This window comes from Chrysemys picta, chromosome 6, assembly GCF_011386835.1.
Source record: "Chrysemys picta bellii isolate R12L10 chromosome 6, ASM1138683v2, whole genome shotgun sequence".
Classification (NCBI taxonomy): domain Eukaryota; kingdom Metazoa; phylum Chordata; order Testudines; family Emydidae; genus Chrysemys; species Chrysemys picta.
The window spans coordinates 34,582,949-34,597,076 of record NC_088796.1 but is presented as its reverse complement, the minus strand read 5'-3'; the positions used below and the strand labels follow the sequence as shown (position 1 = coordinate 34,597,076).

Sequence of the window (14,128 nt, the reverse complement as noted above, 5' to 3'; positions counted from 1 at the left end):
CCTGAACCCTATATGCATGCAGGCTTCTGCCCATGCCAAACTCGTAACAGGACCAGGACCTTAATTACTAATTATAATTGTCTTGTTTCACTTGTTTAGGTCAGAATAATTTACAGGATCTAGAAGAAATACATTCTTCAAATATGGAAGAGGATACCAAACCTCTCCTGATCCCTGTTGGAGGTGATGAAAGTGATTATGGAATCATGAACATTCAGTTTAATCCAGCAGACCTAAAATGCAAGAGGTGAGGGGCAATCTAACCTTATACAGTGATCATGATAGTAGGGTGATCAGATGTACCGATTTTATAGGGACAGTCCCGATTTTTGGGTCTTTCTTATATAGGCTCCTATTACCCCCCACCCCCTTGTCCAATTTTTCACATTTGCTGTCTGGTCACCCTACATGATAGTGGCTTTTTTGTCTTATCTTTACCTTTAAAATAATTCAATAAAGGTAGAAGCCAAACCTTTTTGGTCTGGTTATTTTAATAAAAACCTCCTGAGTTAAGTTATAAATATTTATTCTTTTCTATTCTAGGAAAAGACGTGTCTATTGAGTTTGCTGAAAACTTGACAATTCAGGGAGGGTAGTGAGAACTTGTTAGAAAAGATAGATTTGGAAAGCTACCAATATATCTTAAACTGAATAGATGTAGTGAGTACATATTGATTTCCATGTCTATTAAGATTTTTAATCTTATTCGACAAGATAAAACCTCAGACTTAAATGGTGAGAGTATGCAAGAGATTGCATGGTTGTGTGCACACAGATATATAAATAAATGCTGTGTGCATGTTTGTGTGTGTGTATATATGAATTCATAGGCACATATGAGTTTAAAAAAATGCATGAGTGTGCATGTAAGAAGCGAAACCCACTGTGACATGCTGCTTGGAGGGCCTCCAAAAAATCATTATGCTTCAGAAATAGGCAATCCTGCAGCATTCTTAGGGAAGTGATGGCAGCATGTCAGCTATACTTAGTACGATTATAGGTGGGGCCTGTAACACAGCCCATTATTAAGGCTGCCTGACACTTCCCTTTTTAAGACTTTTCAGTTGTTTACAATTTTGCCAAACAATTCAGGCTGAAATTTTCCATGCTGGGTGTCTGATTGCCTCAGGCTGAATTTTTTTGAAAATAAAAATGTTGAAACTTTGAATTGAAGGAGATGTGGGGGGAAGGGAGACAGGTCTGACAAAGAGCTGGAATGCAGAGGGAGAACTGGGACTGGCTGGGCAAGTTAACTGGGACTATGCTGTGGGAACAATTGTCATGACTGGAGCTTGGGTGGTCAGGCCCAGTGGTCAGAGCAATAGCAGTCAGAGGGCAGGAACCACATCAAAGGTTGGAGCCGAAGTCAAGAACCAGGAGTTTGCTCTTGGACTCCTGACCCCAACTCTATCTGAGAGGCAGGTCCATAACTATGACTGGCAGGGGAGTCCACATCATTGCACAGACACTTCCTGGAATTCCTCCTGGGCTTAAATAAGGCACCTGGACCAATCAGGGGCCCCAAGAGAAGCCTTCCAAGGTGTTTATCTCCACAGGGCTCAAGGGATGATGAATACTGCCCTATCATGGCTGCCAGGTAGTGGCATGGAGGTGTTGGTAATCCTGCAGACCCCAGCTTCTAGTCCCCATAGAACCTAACAAAGACACTGGAGTTTGGACAAGAAGCCTAGGAAGAGACATTGGGACTAGTTTTCTGTGCGGACAAGAAACATGGGTAGAGGGGGTATGTGATGGGAGGTCAGGGGGAGATGAAATGGTGGTGGTGGGGCAAGAGACAGATCGGATAGGAGCTAAGGGCAGGGAGAACTGGAACTGGCTGGTCAAGGAGATTGGGACTGGAAATCATAGAATCACAGAAAAATCAGGGTTGGAAGGGACCTCAGGAGGTCATCTAGTCCAACCCCCTGCTCAAAGCAGGACCGATTCCCAACTAAATCATCCCAGCCAGGGCTTTGTCAAGCCTGACCTTAAAAACCTCTAAGGAAGAAGATTCCACCACCTCCCTAGGTAATCCATTCCAGTGCTTCACCACCCTCCTAGTGAAAAAGTTTTTCCTAATATCCAACCTAAACCTCCCCCACTGCAACTTGAGACCATTACTCCTTGTTCTGTCATCTGGTACCACTGAGAACAGTCTAGATCCATCCTCTTGGGAACCCCCCTTCAGGTAGTTGAAAGCAGCTATCAAATCCCCCCTCATGCTTCTCTTCTGCAGACTAAACAATCCCAGTTCCCATAGCCTCTCCTCATAAGTCATGTGCTCCAGACCCCTAATCATTTTTGTTGCCCTCCGCTGGACTCTCTCCAATTTTTCCACATCCTTCTTGTAGCGTGGGGCCCAAAGCTGGACACAGTACTCCAGATGAGGCCTCACCAGTGTCGAATAGAGGGGAACTATCACATCCCTCGATCTCTGGCAGTGCCCCTACTTATACAGCCCAAAATGCCATTAGCCTTCTTGGCGACAAGGGCACACTGTTGACTCATATCCAGCTTCTCATCCACTGTAACCCCTAGATCCTTTTCTGCAGAACTGCTTCCTAGCCATTCGGTCCCTAGTCCATAACAGTGAATGGGATTCTTCCATCCTAAGTGCAGGACTCTGCACTCGTCCTTGTTGAACCTCGTCAGGTTTCTTTTGGCCCAATCCTCTAATTTGTCTAGGTCCCTCTGTATCCTAGTCCTACCCTTCAGCCTATCTACCACTCCTCCCAGTTTAGTGTCATCTGGGAACTTGCTGAGAGTGCAGTCCACACCATCCTCCAGATCATTAATGAAGATATTGAACAAAACCGGCCCCAGGACCGACCCTTGGGGCACTCCACTTGAAACCAGCTGCCAACTAGACATGGAGCCATTGATCACTACCCATAGAGCCCGATGATCTAGCCAGCTTTCTATCCACCTTATAGTCCCATTCATCCAGCCCATACTTCTTTAACTTGCTGGCAAGAATACTGTGGGAAGACCATATCAAAAGCTTTGCTAAAGTCAAGGAATAACACATCCACTGCTTTCCCCTCATCCAATGAGTGGGGTGGGACTTGGACACGGAGCATGGAGGGGTGAGACTAGTACAGTCAAAGAGACTGGGATGAGAAGCCTGGGGCAGGAACTCTATGGGGGGAATGTGTTGGGGGGGGGGGGGAAGGAGGGGGAGTATGTTATCATATAATTAAAAACTATCATAATCCGTACACACAAGTGGGGCTGAATTGAGGAGGGGGAGTATGTTATCATATAATTAAAAACTATCATAATCCGTACACACAAGTGGGGCTGAATTAAGGATGCACAGACAGTGTTAATTCTGGCATTTCCTAACTTGAGTGCTTGACTTTGCAACCTTAGTAATATTCTTTTAGCAAAGTTTGTGTGTAATTTCCTACATCCTTAAAAATGCAAACTAAAAAAACAAATTGCATTATATGGCATCATATTCACACTCACATGGTCAGCAGCAGGATTAGAATCTTTAGATCCACCACACAGACCTCTTCCACTTGGGCTAACAGAGTAACTGATAGCAGTAATAGGTTGTCATCTTCTATATGGACCAGCATTAGAGGGGGATGAAACACTGCCAGTTTTACAGATATTTGCTGACAGCAGAGGGATGGTGAGACTTAAGAATCTTAGCTTCTGTTCCAGGCTAGGGAGAGGAACATGCTCTAGTGGGCTCAGACTCTTCTGCTCATTTCCCTCAACCCTTGGCCCCTTTTGCCTATTCCCCTCCAACCTGTCCTTGTCTCAGTCCTATCACTTCTCTACCCTAGGCTTCTTATTCCAGTTTCAGTCTCCTCACTTAGAAATTCCTGGTCTTTATTCCTCAGGTTTCACATCCCAGTCTCTTTGTCCAGCAAGTCCTCATCTCCCACTCCAGACACCAAGTTCCAGTCCCTCCCTCACACCCAGTCTTCACCTGCTCCCAGGCTCCTTGCCCAGCCATTCCTAGTTCCCTTCCAACCCTCCCCAGCTCCTTTCCCCAGTCTCTTTGCCCAGCCAGTCCCAGTTTCTCCCTCCCAACTCATCATCTAAGCCAGTGGTTTTCAAACTGCGGGTCACGACCCAGTATGGGGTCACAGAACGTAAGGCACTAGGTCGTGGCAGTTCTGGTCAGCACCGCCAACCGGGACATTAAAAGTCCCATCGGTGGTGCTGCCTGGCTAAGGTAGGCTAGTCCCTACCTGTTCTGACACCACGCTGTGCCCCGGAAGCGGACAGCAGCAGGTCCGGCTCGTAGGCAGGAGGGCCATGGGGCTACATACTCAGCCCGAGCACCAGCTCCACACTCCCATTGGTTGGTTTGGGCAGTGCCTGTGGGAGAGAGCCACGCGTAGCTGCTTGTGCACCTCCACCTAGGAGCCGGACCTGCTGCTGGTTGCTTCTGGGGCTCAGCGCGGTCCGTGGTGCCAGGACAGGCAGGAAGCCTGCCTCTGCACCCTGGCTGCGCCACTGACCGGGAGCCACTAGAGGTAAATCCGTGCCCCAATCCCCTGCCCCAGCCCTGAGCCCCCCCCAAACTTGGAACCCTTCCTGCACCCCAAGCTCCTCATCCCTGGCCCCAGCCCAGAGCCTGCACCCCAAGCCCAGAGCTCCCCCCTCTGAACAGCACCATGCTCCCCCCTCTGAACAGCACCATGCTCCCTCTTGGACATTACTGATTGATCTATTTGGCTCTGCTACTTTGTCTTTTCACCAAGCACCATATCTCTAGGATGCAGTATGCACGAAAGGGCTGTAGATAGCAAGGTCTCCTCCAGAAACCTTCACTTCAGAGAAACAAGATCTGCATAGAAGAGTGCCCCAGCATGGGCTAGGGTGACCAGATGTCCCAATTTTATAGGGAAAACCCCAATATTTGGGGCTTCTTCTTATATAGGCACCTATTACCCCCCATCCCCATTTTTCACACTTTATCTAGTCATCCTACCATGGACACTAGGGCAGGAGCACATCCCTGTGGGCTGATTTCTTGCCACCCAATTTTGCTGAGACTCCAATGACTGAAAGGCTTCAAGCTTACATGCAAGTCAAGGGCATAGAGCCTCCAAGACATGGGTCTCTGCTTACCTTCCCTGAGCAGGGCAGGGCAAGAATGAGATGGAGGATGTCTGCTTGAGGCAGCTTACAAAACAGTGGCACGGGGCTGTGCATGTAGATTAGAGACAACAGAGTACTCTGGGATGAGGAAAGAGGAAGTGCAGGACAAATTCTTGCCATGTACTTAACACTGAAGAATGTCTGGGGCCCTTGTGGCCCAGCTATCACAAATTGGGCTACCATGTAATACAGCTGAATGGAGCTGCAAGTGGCAGGGGAAGGATTTGCCATATGCTAAGAATGGTAGGTGAGAGGGTGGCACATGTGCAACAACTATAGCTTATACTTCCCTGGTGGGGGAGATACTATGGTTAGGAGGGTGGTTAGTTTTTGCTTTGGTTCATCCATTGCACTCCGGATGTGCCGACTCCTGTGATTTTTGTTAATATGGGATACTCAGCTGTGTCATTTGTGGTCATAAGGGGTTGTGTTTATGCTTTTCCTTGGCATTTAGTCATCCACAAAGAGAAACTAAAGCATGAGCTCTGTTAAGCTTTCTTGTTTAGTTTCTGTTGCTCAGGTATCTTAAGGTGCCTGTAGGCTTTTCCTGCTCCTGCCTTCCTGTTTTGTTTCCTTCTCATTGTCTGTGCAGGCCTACTGTTTTCTGATCCATGCTTGGCCTTTCAGGGCAGCGCTGTTTTTCCATACAGCTGTGCCTACAGTAATGGCAGGCTTGTTCCCGCCTTGGCTTGGCTGGTCGTGGGTATGTTAACAACTGTGTCTGGAAGGTGAGATTCCCAATATGGGTAGACAAACTCTCACTAGCTCAGCCCAAGCTAGCATGCTAAAAATAACACAATGGATGTTGTTTCATGGGCTGCAGCTCAGCTAGCAGCCTGATTCTAAGGCCACCCAACTGCTGCTCCAAGCTTAGGTGGCTAGCCTGAACCACTGCCCAAGCCGCAACAGCCATCCTGCCCTTTTTAACAAGTCTGTCTACCTGTGCTGTCAATCACACCTCCCAGCTGCAGCATAGACATATCCTGTATGTCACTGTCTTTAGGGCTGCCCACCATCTCCCTACCTAGTCTCAGCCCAGAGATGCTGGAAACACTTTTATTGGGGGGGTGCTGAAAGCAGAAATCATGTATTTGGGTTATTACTACAAGCCAGGGGGTGTAGCAAGACTCCCAGCACCCATAGTTGCAGCACTTATGGGGAAGCTGGTTCTCTTGATTATTTGTCCTTACTTGGGTCTAATCTGTAGGCAGCAGCTGCTGCAAAGGAAAGGATTTTGGTTAGAGAGCTACAGAAGAGTGCTGGGAACAGACACTGTTTCTCTCAGAACTAGCTGCTTTCACCTTGAAATAGATAGAAAGCCCCCTGTAAGAGCACCATCTGGTGATTTCTGCTTCCATTACAAGAAGCACTTTCTTTCTTGCCTTCCCTGGCAGCAGTGGCCTGTGCTGCTAGAGCAGAAGGAAGGGAAGGGCGAGGCCAGATGCTCTGACCCACCTCAGCTAAAGGCAGTTTTGAGAGAAGTGCAGTCAGTGCCCCTGCTGCCTCTCAATCACCCAGATCTAGCTTTTCAGCTCTGCTGCCTGTCTGACTACTAAGCCTGTGTTTGTGAGGTGCAGTTTGCATAAAAGACCCAAAGATGGCACTGTTGTCTTTGGAAAGTCTTTTCCCTCTCCACCACAGATTTAATTCTGCTGAATAGCAGTATAGCCACCAGTATGAGGTATGCATCCCTATAGTCTGCTTTTCCTGAGTCTCCAGTCCTTGGACAGGGTTTGTGATGGGGAGCTCCACTCACTATTAGCGTGGCATCACCTCCTAGTCACTCTGGCAATTAGCTCTCAAAGTCAATGCCACTTCCCATGGTTGCATGCCATCACCATCTCTCAGGTCTAGCATTGCCAACTTTCTACTTGCACAAAACCGAACACGCTTGCCCCACCCCGCCTCATTCCATCCCCCCTCATTCCATCCCCCCTCCCTCTGTTGCTCACTCTCCCCACCCTCACTTATACGCTTATTGTCACTGGGCTGGGGTGGGGGGGGCCTCTGGCTGGGGGTGTGGGGATGAGGGGTTTGGGGTACAGGAGGGTGCACTAGACTGGGACTGAGGGGTTGAGAAGGCAGGAGGCGGCTCCAAACTGGTGTAGGGGGTTAGGGCTCTGGCTGGGGGTGCAGGCTCTGTGGAGGGGTTTGGAGTACAGGAGTGTACTCCAGGCTGGGATTGAGGGGTTCAGCGGGAAGGGGGAGGATCAGAGCTGGGGTGTATGCTCTAGGCAGCAATTACCTCAGGCCACTCCCAGAAGCAGTGATATGTCCCCACTCCGGCTCCTATGCAGAGGCACAGCCAGGCAGCTCTATGTGCTGCCCCTTCAACTCTCATTGGGCACAGTTTCCAGCCAACGGGAGCTGCCGAGCTAGTGCTTGGGGTGGGGACAGCATGTAGAGCCCCTAGGCATGCTGACTGGAGCCACTAGGGTCCCTTTTTGATTGAGCATTCTGGTTGAAAATTGGACACCTGGGAACCACACCTGAGTTAGGTCTGTATGTCTTTTTTCATCTTAGGGATCACAGTATCCTCTTCATGACTTAGCCTACTAGCCAGGTCACTTACTATTCCCCCACTTCCAGGGTATTTAAGTCCTTTCTTCACTAGTTGTAGGCAGTCTTCCTATTCATTGCCTTAGGTGCCACTCCTTTGGTGTCTGGTAGGGGAACCACAAGCCCTACTCTTGGGACCCTTGACCCATCAGTTTACTTCTTTCATGGACTATTTCCTGTAACTCCTGATAGCCCTCCTTGCTCTGGGTACAATTGCAGCCTTTCTCAGCAGCCCTTTTCTAGGGCCAGTTTCCTGGCTTTATAGGCTACACCTATTCCTGCCCAGCTGAGCCTGCTTTCAATCTTCCCTGCTCCCTGGCTCCCACTCCAGGTGCAGCCTATGGAGTTAATTGGCCTGCCTGGCCATCTTAACCTCTTCTAGGTGGGCATGTGGGGTGGATTGACTAACACAAAGTAGGCTACCTGGTTGTATGGTTTTAGGAGCCGTAAATAGGAGAAAAAAGATCTGTCTTATGCTAAGAGTAGTGGGTGAGAGGGAGCAGTGCAGGTGTGCTAACAGAAGGCTCTTTTTAAAACCTGTTCCTGTGGATACCATGATCAGAAATAGGTTTGTGGTGTTTTCTAGTATCCTTTGTTAGTTGGTTCTAGAATATTATTTTCTGGTGTTTAAACTAATTACAGGAAGACATAATGTTGTATTTTTAAAGGTTTTTATGTTTAGTATTTTTCTGTTGTATATTATGGGATGTTATTGTTTGTTTCATAGTTGATTCTTTTCCTAGTTAATAAGTTAATTATTCTGAGTAGCCTTGGATGGATTTTTTTAAAACTGTAAGGTGACCAATTGGGTTTGTTTGGTTTAAGATGTGTTGTTGAATTGCCCCCAAAATAGTTTTTCATTGGTATGTAATTATGTGTCTTAACCTATTAAAGATTTTTTTTCTTTGTTTAACAAAAAATATACTAGAGAGGTAAATGGTTTTGTAACATAATACAAGTCTATTAAAGTAGGCACTGTTGCTTTTTTATTTCTTTAGAATTTCTAATTATTCAGTATGAATGATTTGCTAACTATGTAATTCTTAGGTTGTTGGTATATCTTAATATAGTAATTTTTTTACAGACCTTAATTTTGGGATGTCACTATGCAGGTGCAGCAACAGCACCCGTTGAATTAAAGTTAGGGGGGGGGTTTTGCCTTTCAGGCTCTTTGATTATAACATTTTTATGTAAATAAATTCTGTAACTGTCTTAAGGAATGTTTTTGGAGTTGTGAGGATGATACTTGAAGGCATTTGTGTTAGAAGTAATTCTCCAATGTACAAGTGTTTGAAAACCACTATAGTGGATGCTCCTAATGTTCCTGACCTTCTGCTACAGGGGGAACTAATGGGAGAAAAAGGCAGGGGATTTAAAAAGAATAAAAGGGTGGGAGTTTAAGATGAAAGAAGATGCAGGAGCAGTCAGTATGAAAAATAAACATCTCTAAATTTCCCTAGTGAAAAAGAGTATTAGCATAGGGGGAGGGAGCTAAGGGGTTTCTTTTCCTCAGAAGTGGTTCTCTTTTCCCTTTTTTTTTTTTTTTTTTTAAAGTTTTCTTGTGAATTTAGAGACCGTGAAGGATGCTGGATAGATATCTTTGGAGGCTAAAAATCTTCTAACCACAGAACAAATGTAGCTAAGTGCCTGTGCAAAGAAATAATAGACTATGTAATTGAGCAAAAAGGTTCTTCTGTGTTTTCTTTTTGCAGTAAGGGATTCATTATTTCTACAGCTGGGTTAATATCCATAGTATTTAATGATGAGATTATTACAAAGCTCAAATATTGGGGCAATGGGAGGTCTATGGTAAAATTTAAAGCATTATTATTTGTCAGTTTGTACAGCATTTTGTAGAATAAAAGCTATGTTAGCATGAAGAATTACAAGTAACCAATATAGATATACTGATGAAGGCATATATCAGTGCAAGAACACTGATGGCTATTATAACTGAACATGATATGCTTTCCACAGAAAAATATGCTAAACAAACAACACAATCCCTGCCACAAAGAGTTTATCAGGCCCTGTTCCTTCAGTTGAATCTGTATGGGTAGATTACTGATCCCATGCAGATCTGGTTGCAGGATAGGGGTCTGCAGACACAAACATGTGAAATATGCACAGTTAGGACCCAGAATACCCTATGAACAGGGCTGCTGGTGAGTTTCACAGAGCAGATTGATTTCCATGAGTGAACTGGAGAAGAAGGAAGGCCCTTAGTAGCATCTACAGGCCTGAACCAGATTGAATCCCCATTGTGCTAGGTGCTCCACAATCATACAGTGAATGGCAGTGCCGGTCAAAAGACATTTTTCTGCATTTAAACACATTAAATGAAGTCTTTTTTTCTCTCTTTAGAGAGCATACTGACAGCTCACCCATTATTCCTTCTTCAGCTTTGTAGCAGCTCTAAATCTTCATATATGAAAGCAAGTAAAGTGCCTTCAAGTTGAAATGTTAAAAATGTCTTTGAGTTATGGTGAGACAGTATAATTTGAACACAAAATAAATGTTTCTATGACTTGAAATGTTAAATAGTGTCATGGAGGAGCACCAAAATAATATAGTGAAGTAAAAAAAGTCTTGTTTTAAAGGCCTCATTCTGAATATTATTCAACATATGTACAGCATTGGCTATTCAGTAGTGATAAGTGTTTCAGATCCAAACAAGGGTACCTCTACAATGTGAAATATTATGTTCTTGTCCAGAGTGGCCCTAAACATACCCCTTTTCAATTCTTGTTCTGAAATGTGCATTCCATTTTGTAGGCCTTCTAAAATATTACTCATCACTATTTTCAGAGAAGCAGAATATGCCAGTTTTTCAAGATAATGAAAATTCTGGCAGATTTCTGCACACAACTAGGCTAGCCAAATTTATGCCATATTCTGCCCTTTTCTGTGGGTGCAGTTTCTATAGCCACACTTTTGCACATAAATAAATAAAAATCCATGTTTAATCTACATTCCCATTCATATATGGGATTTCCCTTACTCTTTTTGCATGTATATCTTTTTGGCAGTTCCATCCAGAAAGATTTCAGAGGGTTTCTTTTCCTGGACCTAATGCAGACCATCCTAGTATCTGAGATTATCATTCTAAAAGAAAGAGATGTATTTCTGAAATGGCAAGGTAAAACCCTGAGATATAGTAGGTCTTATAAATTTAGTCCTTCATTCATATTTTTATTAATATGTGCCTTAGTTGTCCTGTGATCCTTATGAATGTTAGTCACAAAATGCATGTAGCTCAACAACTGAATTCTCCTGACCAGTGGTATTGAAGCCCTTTTTTTTTTTATTTTATTTTTTTTTTTTAAATACAAGAAATTTCCCAGTCCTTAGTTTTCATTTTATTTATTTCCAAATATCATATCTTGGACAATACAAACATGTCTGATTAGTATCAAGGGTTCCTTGCATTAACCATGGACCAAGTACACAATATGACTAAGGAAGCTGGGGAGGAAGCAGTTTCAGTTCCCTGGCAGTGGAGCTGCAGTAGCTCCACGTTTACTGTGCTCTCGTGCATTGGAGAGAATGGCTAGTGGGTAAATGTAATAGCAAATCCCATGGCCTCGTCCCATTGCATCTCCCAAGTGAGCTGTGGCCTTGGTGTCCCATGCACAGAACAGTTCTGTAGTGTGCAGGAGATGTAAATCTGCAGTGTGGGGTTCCAGCATCCTGTCTGTACCTACCATTTAGTGGTAAACACACTGGTTCCCCTGTGGTAGAATTTCTGCCCCAAGTGAATATTGTCAGTTGGATTAATATTTAAATGTAGAGTATAATAGTACTGTTGTCCTGAAAAAAAGCAGATCCGTTGAACTCTTCTGGCCCTCCATTTACTCTTTCAGTGCTTGGGTATCACCCGCACTATTGTTTCTCTGAATTAACACTCATAGTCATGCCAATTTTCCCCCCATTATGCCTCTTTTTATTCCTATTGTCTTTTGAGTGACCCCATGTGAGTTCCTTCCTGAGAGTGAAGGTTTCTCAGTGATCTGATAGAGCTGTTGAGCTTTATGTTGGTGGAGTTCCCTAATTAGTGAAGCTGCCCAGGCATGGCTCCACTAACTAGGTGCCTGGACCCTTGAGAAGATGCACATGTAAGATGAGTTGGTGGCCAATGGGGTGAATGGGGGTAGGTGGGAGGGGGCAGTGAGTGAGAAGAGGGGGTGGAGGGAATTTGGGACATGCAGAGGTATGGCAGCCAGCAAAAGAGGCTACTTTCCCCAGCTCCAGGGCTGTGGCTGCTAGGGAGAGACAGCCCTCCTTCCCAGCCTCAGCTCTGTGGTGGAGGAGAGAGGGAAAGACACTCCCCTCCCCCTCTTCCCAGCCCAGTTCGGTGGCTGCCGCAGTGGGAGAGACCCTCTCCCCCTTCCCAGCCCCAGCTTGGGGGCTGCCATGGTGGGGGGAGAGAGGGAAAGACACTCCCCTCCTTCCTAGCCCAGCTTGGTGGCTCCCAAGGCGTGGGAGCCCCCCCTCCTTCCCAGCCCCAGCTCGGGGACTGCCATAGTGAGGGAGAGACACCCCCCCCCTCCTTCCAGCCCCAGTTCTGGGGCTGCCGCGGTGGAGGAGAGGGCACATCCATTGCATTAGAAATGTAAGGCTACTGATATTAAAATGAGTTGTTTGATTTTATTTGTGGAACAAAAAAAGTCTATTATTGGTGGGGGTTTTTTATTTTATTTTAAAAATGTCACTTTTATCCAAAGTGCTTTACAATAGTTAGCTAACGGTACAAAAAACAGTTGGAAAGATTATTAAGTGGTCCACCGAGACCCTCAGCAATTTTCAGGTGGTCCTTGGGGGGGCAAAAAAAAGTTTAACTGGTCTACTGTATTGACCCAAGCTGTTCGGTTTCAAAACCTGATCTCCTTCAACAGCTTAGTGCCACATAGCTAAGGGGAGAACTTTCATGGCAGCTGGTCCAAGATTATTGAGCACCATTCCAGAAGAGGCAAAAACTGCCACAGATCTCTCCACATGGAAGTGGAGCGTAAGCCTCACTTCTTTAGTGTAGCTTTCCCACAGGAACAACAGAGGAGATGTGCCAACAATATTAATTCCAGGTGGGGCAGAAGAAGCTAGACCTCATTGGATCTTTATACTGTGCATTCAGTCTGAGTAAGGTATAAATAGATGTATACCTCTCATGCTACCATGTCCCATATGTGGAAACAGCATGTGTCAAAAACCCAAATGAGAAAGAGAAACCAATTATTCATACAGGTCATTTAAAAAAGACTGTGGGTTTCATCCCTTTATTATGAATAACTTTAACCTTAGTTTCACAAATCTTGCTTTTGTTGTTGAAAGTTATTTACATTAGAAGTGCGGGGAGACCAAATGTATAGAGTATCATGACTTCTCAACTAAAATGAGTGTGCCTTGAAATGAGATCTGTGCGTAGATATGTCCTTTCTGTACCTATGTTGGACTAGTTAACCCTTCATTTTCCACACTTAACTAAATTCAGCAACAGTTTTACTTCATGATTGTGTTCAATCTAATATATTTAGTTAGGATTTATTTTTTCTTAATTCATACAGATACACCTTCATGTCCCAAGTATAGATAAAAATAAAACCAGTATTTTCCCCCTTCATATTTTTACAGTCCAAAAAAATCTTGATTGGGTGTACTTAAAAATGAAAAAAAAATTAAGTGATGAGATGTGGGAAAGGATCTAATAAATTAAACAATTTTTTCAAGAGGGAGAGAAAATGAACAAAAATAACAAAGTATAGACTATAAGTTCATCTAGAAATAATGTATTACTTTAATACTTCCAAATGGACAAACTATTTGTGACTTGTACAAAGTACCATGCTTTTCCTATCTGCTTACATCAGCTCAGAGGAAAACATGCATTTCTGTCTTCTGTCTTGTGCTGTTAAGAATGGGGAGTATTACAGAAATGATTCTCTCAGCATTCAGGGCTTGGGCAGCAAGTTCCATCTCTGTCGGGTGTCTCCTAGCAGCCAGTCACAGAGATGCATTACAGTTCCAGATCAGGCTTTATTAACCTCCTGATGCAAGTTTGTGCTGTGATATAAATGCTTAATTTTGTAGCTGGGAGGAGGATGGGAACTTGGTCAGGGAAAATGGTGTCCCAGAATGAAGGCGGAGTTGAAAACCATGCAACCCTTTAGAGATCATCCTGTTATTGGGAGCTGCTGTAAAGGCAACTGGCCACCATCTTTTTTTTGTGTGTCTTGGCTCAGACTCCGCACATTCAAATAGACCTGGTTCTTATTGCAGGAAAAATAAAATTTTCTTCCTGACTCAGTTTTTACTATTGCTGTTATCTGTAATAGCTGTTTTGGTTGTTATCTGTAATTTGCTGGGGGGTTTTTAAATTATTTTTATAACTTTTTTTGGGTGTGTGTGTGTGTAAAGTAGATGAACAAATCTGAATATTGTTGTTGTGTTT

At 44.6% G+C, this 14,128-nt stretch overlaps 1 protein-coding gene and 1 non-coding gene across 11 annotated transcripts in view; both read left to right on the top strand.

Moving 5' to 3' along the window:
* LOC101933621 (neutral amino acid transporter 9) overlaps positions 1-14,128 on the top strand; it is a 92,103-nt gene that overhangs the window by 30,767 nt on the left and 47,208 nt on the right. For 4 of the 10 annotated variants that reach the window (XM_065598937.1, XM_065598944.1, XM_065598939.1 and 1 more), the window contains exon 2: positions 100-247. The exons of 2 other annotated variants lie outside the window; for them this stretch is intronic. In XM_065598937.1, coding sequence (XP_065455009.1) covers positions 144-247 — 104 coding nt within the window. In that variant the 5' untranslated portion in view covers positions 100-143. Of the gene's footprint in view, positions 1-99; positions 248-8,051; positions 8,252-14,128 lie in introns of those variants that run through there. 4 more of the 10 variants (XM_065598942.1, XM_065598943.1, XM_065598935.1 and 1 more) reach the window with 3 other exon arrangements.
* Positions 5,407-5,570, top strand: LOC112059894 (U1 spliceosomal RNA). The gene has a single exon (XR_002889158.1). It is a non-coding gene; the product is annotated as a U1 spliceosomal RNA (small nuclear RNA).